We start from the raw sequence: 20,000 nt of genomic DNA, 5'->3' as shown, positions 1-20,000 counted from the left end.
CTGCACCACACAGCACAGGGGGAACACTGCGAAACAACACACACACTGAGCGTGCTGCCAACCGACTGAACACACACACACACACACACATCTGATGGCATATGAATGAATGAATGAATGAATGAATGGATGTGAGTCTCTGATGAGAAACGCTTACACACTCAAACCCAGCATCAGCAACCGCAAAAACAACTTGTAACTTACAAACTGATCCATCCGTACAACACACAAACCAACGATAACCGTTTGAACCCGTTCATCTGCGCTGCTTCAGACTGAATGATTTGTAAAATAAAGAATGAAATGTGGAGTAAGATAAACTGACCTTTCACTTCCGCCATGTCTGCGACGTTTCCAGTCACGTCGGTGACGTCATAGCTCGACAACCAATCACGAGCCTGTAGAGGTAAATAAACAAAATAAACAATTTTACAATTCGTATTGTAAAATTAAATTAATGTAAATTTGAGGCTATTTAAAGCGATTATGTATATTCTTGGAGATTAATTTAAGGTAAAAAAAACATATACATATATTATATTATATTATATTATATTATATTATATTATATTATATTATATTATATTATATTATAATTATACATATATTATATTATATTATAATTACATATTCATATTAAAACGGTCATACAGTGTAATAAAAATGAACAGTAATGAAGTACTTAATTAAAATGTATGATGAACGACATTTTATTATTGTTTGTAGAACCCAAAAATATGAATAATTCTAAGATAAATTATTTTTATTTTTCTATCCTATTGAAAAAGTCACAACACAACAATTATTAACATAGTGACGGTTTGGCTTTAAATAGAAAAAAAACAACAACAACAAAAAAAACGAGGTAATATTACAAATGACCACAAATTTAAGAATACGTGTCTTTCTTATAAAAAAAGAGATGTCGAATCTCGATACAATTTAATCAAATATTATTTTTATTTAATTAATAATTTAATAAATTATTTTATTATTATTTTATTTTTAATTAATCGTTTTAAAAACTCCTTTTGGAGATAGAGTTCCTTTAAAAAGTTTAGGTTGACAGTCAAAACATTTTGTTTTGTGTATACACATTTTTTCATACAGAATATAACTCATTATCATCTTAATATAAGTTTTTATAACTCGCGTTTTCTTTATATTTATATCAAACAAATGAACAACCGTCAACGTCTTCTGATGACGTCGCAGTCAGATCTGCAGCGCATGCGCGTCACGCACTCACTACGGAAGTGCAGAGAGGAAACAGCAGCATTCGCAGCTCTGGTGCCGCTCAGTTTGGACTCTAAAGGCGGATAAAGCCCATCATAATGTCGGGATTTGACTCAAACCCGTTTGAAGAGACAATCGACGTCAATCCTTTCCAGGTGAGAAACGCGCGGGCCACAGGAGAAGCGGTTAAAGCTGATGTTTAAGGGAGTTTCGCAGGGTTTGTGGTGATGATGATGGGAGTTTTGGGTCGGATGGGCTCGGTTCGGCTGTTGACGTGTCATGGTCGCTGGTGCGGGCTGTTAGTTTGTTAGTGTCGCTGGTGAAGGGTGTGGATCCGCGCAGGTTTGGTGACACGCTGAAGGCCAGAGAGCCACTCCTGTTAATGTCACAACAACGTGAAGCGCAATTACATTATAACTGGCTGAATGTGAGTCACAGTGAGCGCGAGGCTCTGATCACCTGTGCAGCTCTTCATGATCAATCTGTACTGCGTCAGGTTTCTGAATACACCTGATCCAGACATGCTGGGCTGGCATTATGCTTTCTTTTTATTATTAAGTGAAATAATGCATTTTTCTATTGAGGGAAAACAACAGACATTACAAAGAGGACAGGATCTCACACGTTTCTATGTGTAATGTGCACATTTATATTATATATATTGCATTTAGACACAAATTTTTGCTTTTTTTTTTTGCAGTTCATATCAGTAGCTATACTGTGTGACAAATGTACAATTATTAAATTAAAAACAAAATATAGCATGCATTATAACAATACAAAATAAACAGTATATATGCTACGTTATATAATAATGATGCATCATATACATTATTATATTATGTTTTATTATGTGCTAAGTTAACAGGTCAGTATTTCAACAGTATATTTGGCAAATAACATTTAAAATTGACATGACGGGTCATTTTTTTTTGTCTAAAGGTCTTAATAATAATAAAAAAACAAAGATATGACATTCAAGGTATGTACAACTAGATCTCTTTTATTGAATCCAAAAGGTTTTAATTATATTTTGCTTCATATAAAGGTATTTTAAAGATGTTGAAATGTCAAAAGGTCATTCGGTTTAACCGTTCAAAGGCCAATACAGCCATTTCATTTGTGATTAAAATATCTTAAAATGTAATAAATGTATATTTTTTTTATTCTGGCATGATTTTATAACATCATATATCAACATAGTGCAAAATGGCATTAAAATTATGTGTAGAAGTCGTTGCTTTGTTATGAGAAAGAATGTCTGGAAAAATGAATTTCATTGATGTCATTCGGAGTAACCAATATAAAGGGACCATTTTGGATCAAGTCATGCGGTCAATATCATGTGACAGGATGTGACATCATTCAGACACCTGCAAAGGACCACATGGTCATGAAGCAAAGTAACTAACTCTCTTTTAACTATTTGATACATTCATGTTTTTGCTCATACGCATGTCCCGAAACATCAGGTCATTCGGTGCAACCGCTATAAAACATGGAAAATGTTGTAATATTTAAAAAATTGATTGTACTTTTAGATATCAGCCTGTTAGCATTATTTAGAAAATATCGTCATTTGGTATAACCAAAAGTGTCATTCGGTGAAACCGAATGACTTTTTTGGTGAGAAATTTCATAAAATATGACAAAAGCAGTGTTAATTGATTATGAAAACCACATAATCTCATCGTTAACACTTAATAACAATTAATTATATCTCCATTATATATATTTTTTTAATTTTAAAAACCATTGACCCACATAAATATGAATGCAAAGTGTATATTTTAGTTGCCATTGTTAACATTTTTGCAGTTTATTTCAGTGTTACTGTGTGACAAATGCAATTTTTAATAAAAAAAATATGGCATGCACTATAACAATAAAAATAGACATTATATATATGCTACATTAAAAAATAATGATGCATTATATACATTATTATATGCTTAACAGTTCAAGATTTCGACAGGATATTAACAAAATTTGGGTTAAAAATGTACGTAAATATGAATCCAAAAGGCAAAGTTTATATTTTTGGTGCATTTATTACAATTTTTTTATTTTTTGAAGTTCATTTCAATAGTCTTGCTGTGTGCTAAATGCATATTTATAAAAGTAAAAATGTGTAATTCTCAATGAATGTGAGATTGTAAGTGTCACCTGCGGTCTGATGCAGTGTTATTCTCTTACAGTCTGTTTGTCTTCTGGCATCTTTGTCGTGTTTTCATTGTCTGGAGTCTGATATTGTTTTTTCCACCTCTAATGCCGCAGAATATTGAGTTATGCACAAAGCAAACATTCCTGTGAGATGCTCCACCTCCCCCTCGACGGGAAATACAGATCGCTCGTCTGCTGGAACAGAATCATAATTCAGATTTAGTTATACATGCCGTGATTTGAGCTTTGCTGAGCTTGATGCTCTTGATTCATGAAAGTGTTAGTTTTCACTTTGTATATCATGTTTCATGAGGTGTGTATCGTGTTACCTGCTGATTGTTATGGCCAGAAGAGAATGGCTGTAGAGAAATCTTTTGAATGGAATATTGCAGTATTTATTATAAACTGATGGACAGAATGAGTGAATTAGTGCGTAAGGATCAGTGCTCGGTTCCTCATTGTGGCCAGAGAGACGTCTGAAATATAATGGGATGTGTGTGACCTATTCACCTCTCTCTGATGATGATGAGGCATGTGACTCAATAAAACTTCAACCATACATCATGTAATCGAGGCATGTGACGCAATAAAACCCAATTAAACTTATACTTAAAATAAAAACATACATCATGTTTTCAATTGATCCGTGAAATACTGATAAAAAAATTATATTTATTATTATTAAATAAATGCATTTGTTATTTAAACATATTATCTTTTAATAATAATATAGTAGTAATAATAAAAAATAAATATATTTACTATTGCTGTCAAATTATTTGTTTACATAATATATATACAGGTGCTGGTCATATAATTAGAATATCATCAAAAAGTTTATTTATTTCAGTAATTCCATTCAAAAAGTGAAACTTATATATTATATTCATTCATTACACTCAGACTGATATATTTCAAATGTTTATTTCTTTTAATTTTGATGATTATAACTGACAACTAAGGAAAATCCCAAATTCAGTATCTCAGAAAATTAGAATATTACTTAAGACCAATACAAAGAAAGGATTTTTAGAAATCTTGGCCAACTGAAAAGTATGAACATGAAAAGTATGAGCATGTACAGCACTCAGTACTTAGTTGGGGCTCCTTTTGCCTGAATTATTGCAGCAATGCGGCGTGGCATGGATTCGATCAGTCTGTGGCACTGCTCAGGTGTTATGAGAGCCCAGGTTGCTCTGATAGTGGCCTTCAGCTCTTCTACATTGTTGGATCTGGCATATCGCATCTTCACAATACCCAGCAGATTTTCTGTGGGGTTAAGGTCAGGCGAGTTTGCTGGCCAATTAAGAACAGGGATACCATGGTCCTTAAACCAGGTACTGGTAGCTTTGGCACTGTGTGCAGGTGTCAAGTCCTGTTGGAAAATGAAATCTGCATCTCCATAAAGTTGGTCAGCAGCAGGAAGCATGAAGTGCTCTAAAACTTCCTGGTATACGGCTGCGTTGACCTTAGACCTCAGAAAACACAGTGGACCAACACCAACAGATGACATGGCACTCCAAACCATCACTGACTGTGGAAACTTTACACTGGATCTCCAGCAACGTGGATTGTGTGCCTCTCCTCTCTTCCTCCAGACTCTGGGACCCTGATTTCCAAAGGAAATGCAAAATTTACTTTCATCAGAGAACATAACTTTGGACCACTCAGCAGCAGTCCAGTCCTTTTTGTCTTTAGACGCTTCTGACGCTGTCTGTTGTTCAAGAGTGGCTTGACACAAGGAATGCGACAGCAGAAACCCATGTCTTGCATACGTCTGTGCGTGGTGGTTCTTGAAGCACTGACTCCAGCTGCAGTCCACTCTTTGTGAATCTCTCCCACATTTTTGAATGGGTTTTGTTTCACAATGCTCTCCAGGGTGCGGTTATCCCTTTTGCTTGTACACTTTTTTCTACCACATGTTTTCCTTCCCTTCGCCTCTCTATTAAGGTGCTTGGACACAGAGCTTTATGAACAGCCAGCCTCTTTTGCAATGACCTTTTGTGTTTTGCCCTCCTTGTGCAAGGTGTCAATGTTCGTCTTTTGGACAACTGTCAAGTCAGCAGTCTTCCCCATGATTGTGTAGCCTACAGAACTAGACTGAGAGACCATTTAAAGGCCTTTGCAGGTGTTTTGAGTTAATTAGCTGATTAGTGTGTGGCACCAGGTGTCTTCAATATTGAACCTTTTCACAATATTCTAATTTTCTGAGATACTGAATTTGGGATTTTCCTTAGTTGTCAGTTATAATCATCAAAATTAAAAGAAATAAACATTTGAAATATATCAGTCTGTGTGTAATGAATGAATATAATATACAAGTTTCACTTTTTGAATGGAATTAGTGAAATAAATCAACTTTTTCATGATATTCTAATTATATGACCAGCACCTGTTTAAATACACGGACATACATGTGTATATATTTAAGAAATATTTACATGTATACATGCATATAAATATATTTGTATACAATTTATATTATATATAAATATTTTATATAGAAATATAATATTTTTGTTAAATTTTTGTTTGGATGTGATTAATCGTTTGACATCACTAATATTTATGAAATTAATTATTTTTTTTGGTCTCTATCTGTCTGTCTATCTATCTATCTATCTATCTATCTATCTGTCTGTCTATCTGTCTGTCTGTCTGTCCTCACAATTCTTATTTTTAAATTAAATATTGCAATATTTATTAATGATTTATCCGTGCACAACATTATTTTTGTGTCAAAATATTATTTTTAATCAAAATAACCTCCCCTCCCTCTTGCAGCGACATCTCTTCTCTGATGAAGAGGGTGGGGCAACCTGTCAATCACATGAGATCCACCAATAGCAAACCACAACCATCCAATCAATTCCACATGAACAAAATCAAGCCCCGCCCTACATTTGTTCTTGTTTGAGAAGCCGTTTCACTCAGATATACGTCACAATAGAGAAGAAACGACCTGAAACTTCCATTTCATGCCGACTCTAAGGGGCTAATGTTTCAGTCGTTACCCTTGTTTGATTTACTGATCTGTAGTCAAGGTAATGAATGAGGGTTAATGCAGAATAATTAGTTGAACATCAGAGATCTTTTAGGTCTGATTCAGGAAATTAACTTGAACTCTCCTGCAGTTCTACACATTTAAAGGTTAAATACTAATATAATTTATTATTAAAACACTGTCCAAGTTTAATATGCAAAGACAAAAATTTTAAACACAATTCATTTCAGTTTGACTGACCAGTGTTGGACGTATTTGTGCTATTTCAGATTTTAGGCCTCAATAATCCCAGTTGTGATCCTGTAAGACACGCTGGTTTCTCATTGTGTTGAACTGGGCCGAGGCCTGTGGGAATGAGAGCAGGTGTGTTCGTCAGGACAGACGGCAGAGACGTGCTCAAACGCAGATATTGCATATTTTAAAGTGCCCATTTTTCATTTAAAATGTTCTCTGACGTCCATTCAGATTCAGAACGAGTTAATTTTGCAGCTTGGTTTCAATAAAAGAACTCAGTCGTTCTCCTTCTGAGCACAAAGGAAGTTCTCTGTATCTATTGTCTTTTGTGTCCCACACTGGGTAAATATTTAAGCTGCTTCCTGTAAAGTCCTGCTCTGACAGACTGATGCAACGCCACATGTGATTAATGAGTGCTGGAGATTCACATTAATATTCAGTGAGTCTTCTAGATGAATCTACATGCACTTTGGACAAATGTTTATTAGGTCATGTTGTTCTCATCTGCCTATATCAGAGAATAAGATGTGCAAACAACTCACATTTTCTTCATAACGTGCACACATGAAGATGAAATGCCTCGATATATTTCCAGAGATGACTGCATAGCTGGAGTCAGATCCGTGTCTGTGGCGGCTGTGGTTTGAAAAGCTGAACTGATGGACAGTGTGAGTGAATTCATGTGTCAGGATGTCAGGATGTCAGTGCTGGTGTCAGGATTTTGGTTCCTCATTGTGGCCACAGAGACATCTGAAATAAAATGGGATGTGTGTGACCTATTTACCTCTGTGTGATGATGATGTCACTGCGTATTGTGATTGAGGCATGTGACCCAATAAAACGTGTGATGCACTCATATAACATGCATTTTCAGTTCAATTTCAAATTCCTCGGTTTGATGAGGCCTTTGCTACTTTGTAAGGACTGTATAGATAGATGCATTTACATACATTTATATTACATTTTTATCTTTTTTCTTTATTATTTCTCTTTTGTATTTTATTGTATTTTTTATCTTTTTGAAATTGTACAGCACTTTGTGTTGGTTTTTAAGGTGCTTTATAAATACATTTTGATTTGATTTGATTTAAATTGGTCTGGATCCATGAAATAATAAAACAAATATTATATTAAATAAATAATTGAATGTCATTTAAGCATATTATCATTTAATAATAATAGTATTAAAATATTTACAATATAAATTATTATTGTAAAATTATAATATTCAGTTATTTATTATTTAAATTAACAATTTTTACATAAATTTAATAATTATGTAATTGTTTAAATTAATAAATGATTAGTGTAAAATGATAATATTCAGTTATTTAATATAATATTTCATGGATTTTTTATATATATATATATATATATATATATATATATATATATATATATATATAATATATAAACTAATTGAATGAATGTCATTTAAGCATATTATCATTTAATAATAATAATAATAAATATTTAGAATAAAATACTATAATATTATCATTTCACAATAATAATAATAATAATATTATTATTGTGAAATTATAATATTTTATATATTTCATGGACTCTCTCTCTCTTATATATATATATATATATATATATATATATATATATATATATATATATATATATATATATATATATATATATATATATATATATATATATAAAATAAAATATACAATTGGTCGCCAAGGCCTAGGCAAAAATACAGTAAAATCACTAATATTGTAAAATATTATTACAATTTAAAATATCTGTTTTCTATGTGAATATATTGTAAAAACGTAATTTATTCCTGTGATGCAAAGCTGAATTTTCAGCATCATTACTCCAGTCTTCAGTGTCACATGATCCTTCAGAAATCATATTCTAATATGTTGATTTGGTACAGTGTGTATTATTATAATAATTAATTATAATTAGTATTAATTAATAATAATAATAGCATGTCCATCTCTTTCAGGATCCGTCTGTCACTCAGGTGACCAACTCTGGAATTGATCGCATTGAAAGTTTCAGTCCGTTTCCTGATGGGAACTCGGTGAGTATTATTTTAGTGGTTGTGTAAGACGAGTGTCTTCAGTTATGTAATTGTCCTCTGAACTCTAATGTAATAAAGCAATAAGCTTCCACTGATTTAAACACGCATGCACAGAAATGATACAAAAGGTTTTGCATTTTATAATTCATCAATACAATCCCAATAATGAGCTGTTTTTGTGTCAGGGAAGCACCATCCCAACCTCCAGCACCCCGTCTCAACCCGCTGTCCTGCAGCCGTCAGTGGATCCCAGTCCAAAGGTCAGCGTCTCACACACACACACACACATGCCGAATCTCTCGGTGTCTTGAGAGGTTGTAACCAGCCCCTGTCTGTCTGCGCAGGCCACAGCTGCAGCTGCGCAGGCCAATCTGCTCAAACAGCAGGAGGAGCTGGAGAGGAAAGCCGCTGAGCTCGACCGACGAGAACAAGAGCTGCAGAGCCAAGGAGCGCCTACAGGTAACACACACTCCTCTGAGCTGCAGTGGACATTACATTTGCACGAGATACAGTATCCACGATCAGGGCTTGAAATTAACACCCGCCAACCCACTAAATGCAGGTGGATTTCAGCAGTGGCGGGTATCGTAGTCACTCCTACAAGCCACTCTGGCAGGTTTCATCTGAGACATATATATATATATATATATATATATATATATATATATCTATATATATATATATATATATATATATATATATGGGATTGCACATAATTTTACTCATTCCCACAGATTTTGTTCTCACACCCAAAGTGCGCACACATAAAGCCGCCTCTCAGTACTAAATTGAGTTCTTTTTCGCTGCTTATTGCGCTTAAACAGTCAAATACACACAAAATAATGCCATAATGCCAGTCTTGGTGAGTATTCACATAAACACAGTCGGTTGTTTTAAGTGAACGTAAACATTTGAGAAAGAAAACGCATGTGTAACAGTATATTGGATCCGTGCATCAGGTCTTAAAGTGACAGCAGCCTAATAAACCTGCTGCCAAATTATGAGATCATATCAAAAATATCTATAAGGCAGTTTTTCTCCATAGTATCAATGTCAAAATGCTCTGGTTGGTGCGCAAAAAATGTCAAGCCCTGCCCACAATGCAATGCGTCTGACTTCAAATTGCATTTTCAGTGTTAGTCATTACAGCTACAATTTTCATGCTCTTGACACATAATTTGTTCAGACTGCCACAAGTTAAGACATTATAACACAAAACTAAGCTAAATTGCAAGATGACTGGGTGCCATTAAACATGTATCACATGATCTCCTCATTTATCACTGCATATTGCGCTCATATCGGTGTTATATTAGTATCATTGATATACTATTACTGTTTTTTTTTAATATTTTGAATTTGAATCTTATATTTTTCGTTTTCATTTTAATTCTAATTTAAAGTTTTGGTTATTTTAGCGTTTTTTGTTTTTGTTTAAATATGTCTATTTAAGTTTTATTTTATTTAGTTTTAGTTATTGTAGTATTTCATCTTAAACTAAACAAAAATGAGATATTTTGTCTTGCTGAACTCAAATAAATATTGAGTTTTTATGGTAGCACTTTACAATAATTTTCCGTTTGTTAATAATTAACATGAATTATCAGTGAACTGCATTTACTAATCTTAGTTAGTGTTAATTTTAGCATTTACTAGTATTTTTTTAAATCAATTGTTATCATGAATTAATGCACTGAACCATGAACAATTACTAACTAACATCAATATAATTTTATTATACTTATTATTATTTTACTTTATTTCAAGTAATGAAAATGTTTTTAAGGTTTTAGTTTTATTTATACAAGTTAATAATAAGTCTGTCACATGCTACTTTTAATAATAATAGTATACAGTATATATAGTGCACAGTTTTTCCTTCTGAGTGTATTTGCATACATACAGGTGCATAAAGCAACAGACGCATCTATAGCGCCTTTATTTGTTGTGACTGTTTGACAAGTTCCTGCTAAGCATTGTGGGATATGGCCTTCTGTTTCTCCTCAGGCAAACAGAACAACTGGCCTCCTCTCCCCAAATTCTTTCCCATCAAGCCTTGCTTCTACCAGGACTTCTCTGAGGAGATCCCGGCGGAGCATCAGAGACTCTGCAAGATGGTGTATTACCTGTGGATGTGTGAGTTTAACATCGTCAACATCGAGCTTGTTCATTTATTATTACATAATATTGCTCTTATTTTGAATGATTCATTAGAGCACGTTGTTCCAAGTACAAAAAAGTTTATTATTCATAATCGTTCATACAAAAATAAATAATATATATATATTTATATACTGCCATACATTTCTGATTTTAAATTTAATTTTTTTTTTATATCTAAGTCAATGTTTAAGTTTTATTAGTTTATTATTAATAATATTTTAATTTAAATTTTTACACTTTACACACATGTGTATATTTATATTAGATGTATATTTAGATTATATTACATATATTATTAACAGAATTTAACGTTAGATGCGAATAATCGATTTGACAGGACTAGTTTTACGTTATAACCACACTGATACAAAAATATGCATTATTGTGTATATCCAGTAATCTCAGAAATACATCAGATTAAGGAAGTAAATGCATTTCAAACTCACTGTAATACTTTTAACTTCTGCATTGTGAATAAAACCGGACATTCAGTGTCGAGCTGGAGTTTTTGGACTGAATGAATTTTATCCATCAGAATTTGATTAGATCAAACTTAATATTTGTGAAGTAATTGTGGTGAGTTTTGATTGAGCTGAACATGTGTCAGGCATAGCTCTTGTTTGATGTGTGTGTGTGTGTGTGTGTGTGTGCAGGGCAGTGTATGACGCTGTTTCTCAACGTTCTGGCCTGTCTGGCGTATTTCACCACTCACGCAGCAGCAGGCATGGACTTTGGCTTCTCCATTCTTTGGTTCATCCTTTTCACTCCGTGTTCCTTCCTCTGCTGGTACCGGCCCGTCTATAAAGCCTTCAGGTGAGTCTCTGTCTCCTTCAGTATATACTAAACATGTTCAAATGACTGAAGACAATATATTATATTTACAATATATTTATTTCTCTTTCAGGTCTGACAGCTCCTTCAATTTCTTCCTCTTCTTCTTCGTTTTCTTCGCTCAGATCGTCGTGTCTGTGATCCAGAGCGTCGGCATTCCTTTATGGGGCAACAGGTGAGCGCTTTCATTTCTTTACAGTTTCATTCCAGATTCAAATAATTGACTAGTAGTTTTTGTTAAGGATCTCTATCACTGTTGCTCAGCGAGTAATGAAGGAATATTTCACCCAAGAAATGAGGCAGACTAACCGTCTGTGAGCTGCACCGTTTGTCTTTTCTCCTCTGACAGATGCCTTTCTGACACTCAGCTCTCTCTTCCTGTCTCTTTGACGAGTGTCTCTTCCTGCACTAACGGTTTTCTGCTGCTGGACTTCCTTTAAAACTCTTGCTTCCTATCTGAAGTATGTCCTCTTGCACTTGAAACTTCTTGCTTTATCTTTTCCTCTTAAAGCAGCACTTGTCAGCCTTTTCCCTGCTTCATTTCTCAGTAATCTTCCATGAATAAAATTACATTCTTTTTATTAGAATATTAATATGAGACACTCTTGATTCTGATTGGTCAGTTGCAGAATTCTGAGATTTAAATATTTATGTATAATGAGGCTAAATTATATAATTGATTACACAAGGGATTTCCTGCATATCTGTGCTAGTTTCAATTTATAAACTAGAAGCTCTAACTAGTTTCCATTTAGTTTAGTTTTCATAAATATTCGTAAATAAATTTGCACAAATGTCATGTGCATGTAATGTGAAAAATAGACTTTGGCTATTGTAGAATGTAGTTAGAAATATATAACATTTGTTTTAGAATTTTCTTTTTTTTTTTTAAATATTTAGAATTTAATATTTGTATATAAATGTAATAAAATGTGTATATACATATTTTTATAGAATAGAATTAGATATATAAAAATATACATTTTATACATTATAATATATAAATAAATATATAAAATTATGTATTCATAAAATTTGTTTAATGTATGTGTTTGCATTTTATAGAATATTGAACAATTTTATATATTATTTTTTTTCTTTCTACATTTATTACTTTATAATTAGTTTTAATTTGTTTAATTCTAAATAATAAATATATATATTACAAATGAATGCAAAAAAGCATGCATTGGCTACTGTAGAATATTGTTAGAAATATATAACACTTTTAGAATTGTTTACGTTTTTAAAAAAATATTTAGAATATATATATATAATAGAGAGATAGAATACAATTAGAAATAAAAAATATAAATTTTTTATTCATAATATATAAATAAAATTTATATATATTTTTTTGATATATGCATTTCATTTTATAGTATAAAGTCAATATTGAATAATTTTATATTTTATTTATTTATTTTTTTAGAATTTGCTTAATTCTTAATAAAAACATAATTCTAAATAATATATATATATTACAAATGAATGCAAAAAAGCATGCATTGGCTATTGTTAGAAATATATAACAGTTTTAGAATAGTTTTTTTTTTTTTTAAATATTTAGAATTTTATATATGTATATTATGTGTATATATAGAATAAAATTAGAAGTAAAAAATATAAATTTTTAATTCATAATATATAAATAAAATTTGTATATGTATTTGTTTGATATATGCATTTCATTTTATAGCATATAATTCATTATTGAATAATTGTATGTATGTATATATATATATATATATATATATATACATACTGTAAAAATGAATGCAAAAATTCACAATTCTTTCATATAGACATATTTGAAGTAGCAAAGCATCATGTAGAGAAACACCCATTCATTGGTTACTCGATGTTCCTTTTGATTCCAGCGGCTGGATTAATGCCATAACAGCGTGGGGCAGTAATAAAGCGGTGGGCGTCATTATGATGGTGGTGGCGGCCTTCTTCACGACAGGTGCCGCGCTGTCTATCGTTTTACTGAAAATGGTAAGTAGCTCAGAATTTGAGTGAAAATCTGTGGCTCTTTGGTTTGGATTCATGGGTCATTGGTGTTTTTCAGGTTCATTCCAACTACCGTCGCACTGGCGCCAGTTTCCAGAAGGCACAGCAGGAATTGTCCCAGGGCGTTCTCACGAACCGCACCTTCCAGAGCGCAGCCGCCAGTGCAGCCACTTCAGCCGCCCAGAGCTCTCTGCAGAGGAACTAGGTCCAGGAAGCACCTCCAAGATCACAAGATCATTGGCCTGGCGGTCCACGCAGAACCCAAAGCCCAGCTACGGTCCCAAACGTCGCCCTCGTTCACCTGCTTTGGTTCTGGATCTTGATTTGGTCCCAGTTTGGTCTTTAGACTGCAGAGGCACTACTTTCATGTTTTTTGTTTTTTTGTGGGTTTTTTTTGGAAACTGAAGGTTCATAAAGTTAAAGCGTGTTTGTATATTTGTATGTATGCAGAAAATGTCCTGTATCCTTTTTGACCTTGATTATACTGTATATAAAGTAATTTAATGTTTCCCCCGTCATCCTTAGTGGTACAGGGGGAATCAGTGTCCTTAAATTAAAAAAACGATCATGAAAGGATCTCAAACCCTTCTCGCAGCAACGGTGAAGTCCAGTTATATGCATGTTTAAGTCATGAAGGTTTATGCAGTTCTGCTATAGTTAAAAAGCATGTGCTTTCATTCCTGTAATATAATTTGATTTTCATTCCGTATTAGTGCCAAAAAATATGAGGATATCAGAATAATTTCCTCGGAATCTTGACGGACACAGAGAACATTACTATTATTGTCTTAATCGTAAGACAGAAGGTGGGATGTGATGTAGGTTTTTGCTTTGGGTTTGTTTCACGCAGCACAAGTGTTTGGTAACCATGTAGATCATTGTTTTCCATGTGTACGGGGCTTTTTAGGCTATTGATTGTAAACAGTTGAATCAAAATAGTTTTACATAGTACTAAATTTTACATGGTTGATTTTTTTTTTTTTTTTTTAGCATTGGAAAGCTTTTGAAACAAACGTGTAAAAGGGTTTGCAGGAAAATGGTCCTGAAATGTACGTTAACACAAAATGCCACGTACCAGAAAGGGTTATATAATTTTGATGAGATGAGCTCTTATGATATTTTTCAACGGTTGTAAGTACTTAACTGAAGTTTGAGCAAATAAATTTTTTTCTGATTAACACATTTTGCCCGAGTCATATATGTTTATGGCATCAAAGCAACAAAACGAATAATCAGTCTATATCGTTTGTATTTTGAGCAGAATTCTCATTCACGAACGCTGCATGTCACATGATCATATCAAGCACAAGAAATTTCAGATGCCCTTTAGTAGGTTGTGCTAAAAAAAAGAGAGGAATCACAGATTGTCAGTTTTAATCGACATTTGTGATCTACACAAAAAATAGTGCACCTCTTCTAAATTTGATTCTCTAAAATGTGCAATCTAATAAATTAGTAAATCATGTAAATTCAATACACTTTTTTCAGTGTGAAACAGCCGTTTGATAAGCCGTATGCTCTCTGTTTTAGCCAGCGGTGTCCCACAGGGCTTTGTATTGGGTCCATTTTTGATTTGGCCACAACTTGCCGTTTATCCATCCATGATTTTTTCAGAGCATAAAATCAGCTTTGATCATTTTTGGAAAGCAATGAGCTACAATAAAAAATAATTGCATATCCAATCTTGCCAGTATTTCTCCATTGACCTCATCAAACCACAAATATAAGCAATATGTTTTCCAGCGAAAACCACATGCAAATACAGTCTTATTTAATTATGTAACAAAATAAACATCATAGAGAATGTGACTAGCAATTATGTTCAACAGCACTCGAAAATGGGTTTGCTGTTGACTACTGAAACTGTAGTTCCCAGCATACTTTGCATGTGACAAATTATACATAGTAAAATTGTTGCAATTAAGTATTGCCTAATGTGTTTTTAAGCAAAATTAGAAAAGGGGAGACCTTTTAGTATTTAATGTTATGAATAAAAAGAAGAAACTGGCTTTCCTTGAGGGAATTTAATGCTTAGATATTAAAGGAGACCTATAATGCCACTTTTACAAGATGTAATATAAGTCTCTGGTGTCCCCAGAATGTGTCTGTAAAGTTTCAGCTCAAAATCCCCCACAGATCATTTATTAGAGCTTGTCAAATTTGCCCCTATTTGGGTGTGAGCAAAAACACGCCGTTTTGTGTGTGTCCCTTTAAATGCAAATGAGCTGCTGCTCCCGCCCCCTTTCCAGAGGAGGGCGGAGCTTTAACAGCTCAACAACAACAAAGCTGGAGAATCTCACGCAGCCAAAATGAGGAAAGTGTTCAGCCTTACATTGTTCAAACCGGAGTCGACACTGATGGAGAGACTCAGGAAGAAGTTACAACTTTTAGACGTTTCTGAATGGTTAGTGGATAAATTGATGTAGTTGCTGTGGAGTTGATTCAACTCATCCACTAGCATGTGCCGTCATGTTAAAGGGATAGTTCACCCAAAAATGAAAATGTGATGTTTATCTGCTTACCCCCAGCGCATCCAAGATGTAGGTGACTTTATTTCTTCAGTAGAACACAAATGATGATTTTTAACTCCAACCGTTGCCGTCTGTCAGTCAAATAATGCGAGTGGATGGGAACTCGATCAATAAGAGTTGAGAAAACATGCACAGACAAATCCAAATTAAACCCAGCGGCTCGTGACGACGCATTGACGTCCTAAGACACGAAACTATCGGTTTGTGCGAGAAAAAGTGAAATCATAATCACCCCTTTAAATCTTTCTCCATCTGCTTTAAAAAAAACACCACTATGTCCAATTGTGTTCAGCAATCGCTTAGTGAGGTCTGATCGCACTCTGACAACAGCAGTGATGTCTCGCACATATACTTCAATGAGTGCTAGACATCACTTCGGCTGTCAGAGCGCGATCAGACCTCACTAAGTGAGTGCTGAACGCAGTTGGACATAGTGGTGTTTTAGAGGAAAAAAAAAAATCACCTACATCTTGGATGCTCTGGGGGCAAGCAGATAAACATAAAATTGTCATTTTTGGGTGAACTATCCCTTTAATCTTTTGTGCAAATCCAGCATTGAATTGACTCGTTTGTGAAGCAGTCCGGCGTAAAATGACGGCATGACAACAACACTCTACTACAACAACTCCTCCTCTTCTCTAAAGCAGCCCAACATGGCCCCGCCCCCTTTGTTGAGTGTTCTCGGGGGCGGGGCTTATGTAAATTTTTGGGGTTTTGATGTCACCAACCTGTGAAGAAGCTCGTTGTAGTCCCTACCAGCCGTTTGTTGTAGCAATTTCTGTAAAAGAAAATATCTCCCTTGCATTGAACTTTGAGCGTCGTAACTTTGCAGATGTTGTTTATGCTCAAACAGCAACATTACACACTAACTAAAGTGAAATCACAATCAACCACCCCTTTAATTCTTTCCGCATCTGCTTTAAAAAAAACCCAAAACAAATAAATTGACAGCCAACACCAGCATTTTTGATAATTTTCACAAAACCTTCATGGCCACCAGAATATTTTGTCTCCTCGCCCCCTACAGTATCACAGTGAAAACATGGATTGCCAGAAAATTCTGTCAATGGTGGGGAAAGAGTTAATGTGATTTTGCTTTTGCTTTGTTTAGTGATGTGACAAAAATGATTGAAATGGAATAAATCATGTCACTTTGAGACTCCTTAACTGGATCACTTAAAAGTAACTTAATTCTCAAACAAATGAGTATCTTGATTCATGTGGAACTGATGTTCATGATTAAATCATGTAAATTCAACACTTTTTTCAGTGTGTGAAACAGCCATTTGACAACTCACATGCTCTTTGTTTTAGCCAGCGGTGTCCCACAGGGCTCTGTATTGGGTCCGTTTGGATTTGGCCACAACTTGCCTTTTATCCATCCATGATTTTTCAGAGCATAAAATCAGCATTGATAATTTGTGGAAAGCAATGAGCTACAATAAAAAATAATTGCATATCCAATCTTGCCAGTTTTTCTCCATTGACCTCATCAAACCACAAATATTTTCCAGCAAAAACCAAATGCAAATACGGTCTTATTTAATAACGTAACAAAATAAACGACAGTTAAATGTCTTTGAAACCAGCTGTTTACTTGTGACATCATTGTTATACATAAAATAGGTTCATATTTCACATGGCATCAGCGATTCATTTCAAATCCAAAATATAAAAAGTGCAAATGACAGTTGACGGTACACCGGCCATACAACATGGTTCAGTGTCTTCTTTTTTTCCCTTTTTTTTTTCTTAAATCTTCCCCCGTTATTGTAAACACAAACAACAACTTTATTCATAAGCAGACCTTGTTACAGCCACATTGACATTCATGACGTGAGAAACTGTACACGAGCAAGGCAGAGTTCGTCGCTGATATTTTCTTCCGCTCATTCTTTGGGAGAAGGGCTCGGCTAAACGGCACGTGAAAACACAACGCAGAATATTTAACCGTTCATAACTTACATGGAAAATGTTTACAAAGCAATGTGTCGTCTTCATATAAAAACCAACCAAAACATGAATATATATAAAAATTGTCCTTTTTGAGAGTGTACAAAGTATTCATATAAGCAAACATTTGCAGTTCGTTGTATATCTATATATATATACCTCTCAAAGTACAAAAATCTGAGAGTCACTTGGCATTAAACTCCTTCACGATGATCTCTAGGGCCCCAAAAACAGGCGTCAGGGTCCTGAGGAAGAGGAGCAGTACATGAGGAACCGGTTCATTCGTTTGAGGAGTTTCTGAAGCACCAAACATCAACGTCACTGGATTTAGATGGTGATTCAGAGCGTAAAGCGAGAACCGCAACATGTCCGTGAGGAGATTTCTGATGCATATTCAGGCTTTTAATGCTACCAGCGTCCCAGAGACACCGAGATCTTCGTTTTCTCTCTAGATGAAGCATGATGTAAGACACTGAAATAAAGCCATGAGACATTCATGAGAATTCATGAGCAAACTAAAATAATTGGTTGTAAATTATGTTATTGTGTAAATTGCCACATTTAATTCAAATGCAACAACTAAAATGCTGTTGTTATAGACAATTTATGCAAGAATGGTTTGACAAATGCGTCAAATTCATGATCCACACCGTGTAAATCATTCATAAATTCATTATGTAAATTGTCGTATTTATTTGCATGACGATTTACATAGGAATGTATGATTTTACGCATAATTTACACCAAATTATTCAGCTTGCATTTCATGAATGAAGCCCAATGCATGAGCACGTGAGGTTTCGTCCTACAAAGCGTAATGAAAACATACATATACAAGCTAAAAATATGGAATACGTAAATACAATCCCCCCCCAAAAAAACATTAAAAACATGTTTTCTGTGCAGAACGGCTCATCCGAGTTAAGAAAATGGCATTCAGTTTTCATCGATTTCTCTTGCAAGATCCATGCAGGATGAAGAAGATAAAGCGGCGATCCATTTTCAATCTGATCTGAGATCAGTTCATTCAAATGTCCTGGTTCTTCCTGAGGACGAGGTTCAGCCGTGTGATGGAAGCGGTTCAGCCTGTGGTGATGGCGTTCAGGTCCTTCATCAAACCCTCCAGATGGGCCATTTCCTCGGATAGTTCGTCCGTCTCATACGTCTGAGAGAGAGAGAGCCATGCCAGACGAGCTGAGTTAGAGTTAGGACTGAGGGATGCAAGACAACGGAGGGAAAGAACGACAAACCCAACAGAAAGAGGGAAAAAGAGAGGAGCACGAGGGAGGGAAACGGGTTTGGAGCGAGAGAATAAAGCAAGACGCTACAGCGCAACCTACGATAAAACACACAAACGCATGCATTTCAGAAGAGTGACGCAAATTAAAAAAGAAAAAAAGGATCATTTCATTTTGGAGTTATTTGAAATTAGGCACAGAAAGAGAAAATTATTCAAATGAAATCAGCCAGTGAGAAACAAAAAAAACAGAGAAATGGGTGAAAAGAGAAAAATAAATCAAATTAAACACAGATTTGACTTTTGTAATAACAGGGTGTCAAGATCACACTTCACTCCAAAATTGTGAATTGTGAATGTTTTATTTAATATACAAATATATTTTAAATATTATTTAAACACAAATTTAATTGAGTTCTTTTATTGTGTATTATTAATGTCTATTAAAGGTGCCATCGAACGTTCTTTTACAAGATGTAATATAAGTCTAAGGTGTCCCCTGAATGTGTCTGTGAAGTTTCAGCTCAAAATACCCCATAGATTTTTTTAAATTCATTTTTTTAACTGCCTATTTTGGGGCATAATTAACTA

At 34.2% G+C, this 20,000-nt stretch overlaps 3 protein-coding genes across 13 annotated transcripts in view; 1 reads left to right on the top strand and 2 right to left on the bottom strand.

Moving 5' to 3' along the window:
• Positions 1-3,866, bottom strand: part of mpi (mannose phosphate isomerase) — a 14,456-nt gene extending 10,590 nt beyond the window's left edge. The window contains exons 1-3 of one of the 4 annotated variants that reach the window (XM_067378851.1): positions 3,403-3,866; positions 326-398; positions 1-26 (exon numbers count right to left, since the gene is read on the bottom strand). The exon at positions 1-26 is cut by the window's left edge and continues 102 nt beyond it. In XM_067378851.1, coding sequence (XP_067234952.1) covers positions 1-26; positions 326-341 — 42 coding nt within the window. In that variant the 5' untranslated portion in view covers positions 342-398; positions 3,403-3,866. Of the gene's footprint in view, positions 27-157; positions 288-325; positions 399-1,249; positions 1,363-3,402 lie in introns of those variants that run through there. The other 3 variants (XM_067378850.1, XM_067378854.1, XM_067378852.1) reach the window with 3 other exon arrangements.
• On the top strand, positions 1,252-15,287 carry scamp2 (secretory carrier membrane protein 2). The gene is made up of 9 exons (XM_067378855.1): positions 1,252-1,391; positions 8,604-8,681; positions 8,867-8,941; positions 9,026-9,140; positions 10,689-10,817; positions 11,498-11,657; positions 11,749-11,850; positions 13,556-13,673; positions 13,747-15,287. The coding sequence occupies exons 1-9, from the start codon at positions 1,335-1,337 to the stop codon at positions 13,891-13,893; spliced, it is 981 nt and encodes a 326-aa protein (XP_067234956.1). The 5' UTR covers positions 1,252-1,334; the 3' UTR covers positions 13,894-15,287.
• A 2,564-nt stretch (positions 15,288-17,851) lies between these two features.
• Positions 17,852-20,000, bottom strand: part of neo1b (neogenin 1b) — a 157,419-nt gene continuing 155,270 nt past the window's right edge. For 7 of the 8 annotated variants that reach the window (XM_067378882.1, XM_067378887.1, XM_067378883.1 and 4 more), the window contains one exon: positions 17,852-19,337. In XM_067378882.1, coding sequence (XP_067234983.1) covers positions 19,254-19,337 — 84 coding nt within the window. In that variant the 3' untranslated portion in view covers positions 17,852-19,253. Of the gene's footprint in view, positions 19,509-20,000 lie in introns of all 8 variants that reach the window. The other variant, XM_067378885.1, reaches the window with a different exon arrangement.

This window comes from Chanodichthys erythropterus, chromosome 24 (assembly GCF_024489055.1).
Source record: "Chanodichthys erythropterus isolate Z2021 chromosome 24, ASM2448905v1, whole genome shotgun sequence".
In the NCBI taxonomy this organism is placed as follows: Eukaryota; Metazoa; Chordata; class Actinopteri; order Cypriniformes; family Xenocyprididae; genus Chanodichthys; species Chanodichthys erythropterus.
Note: the sequence above shows the minus strand (reverse complement) of the source record. Positions and strands in the feature narration are given on the sequence as shown.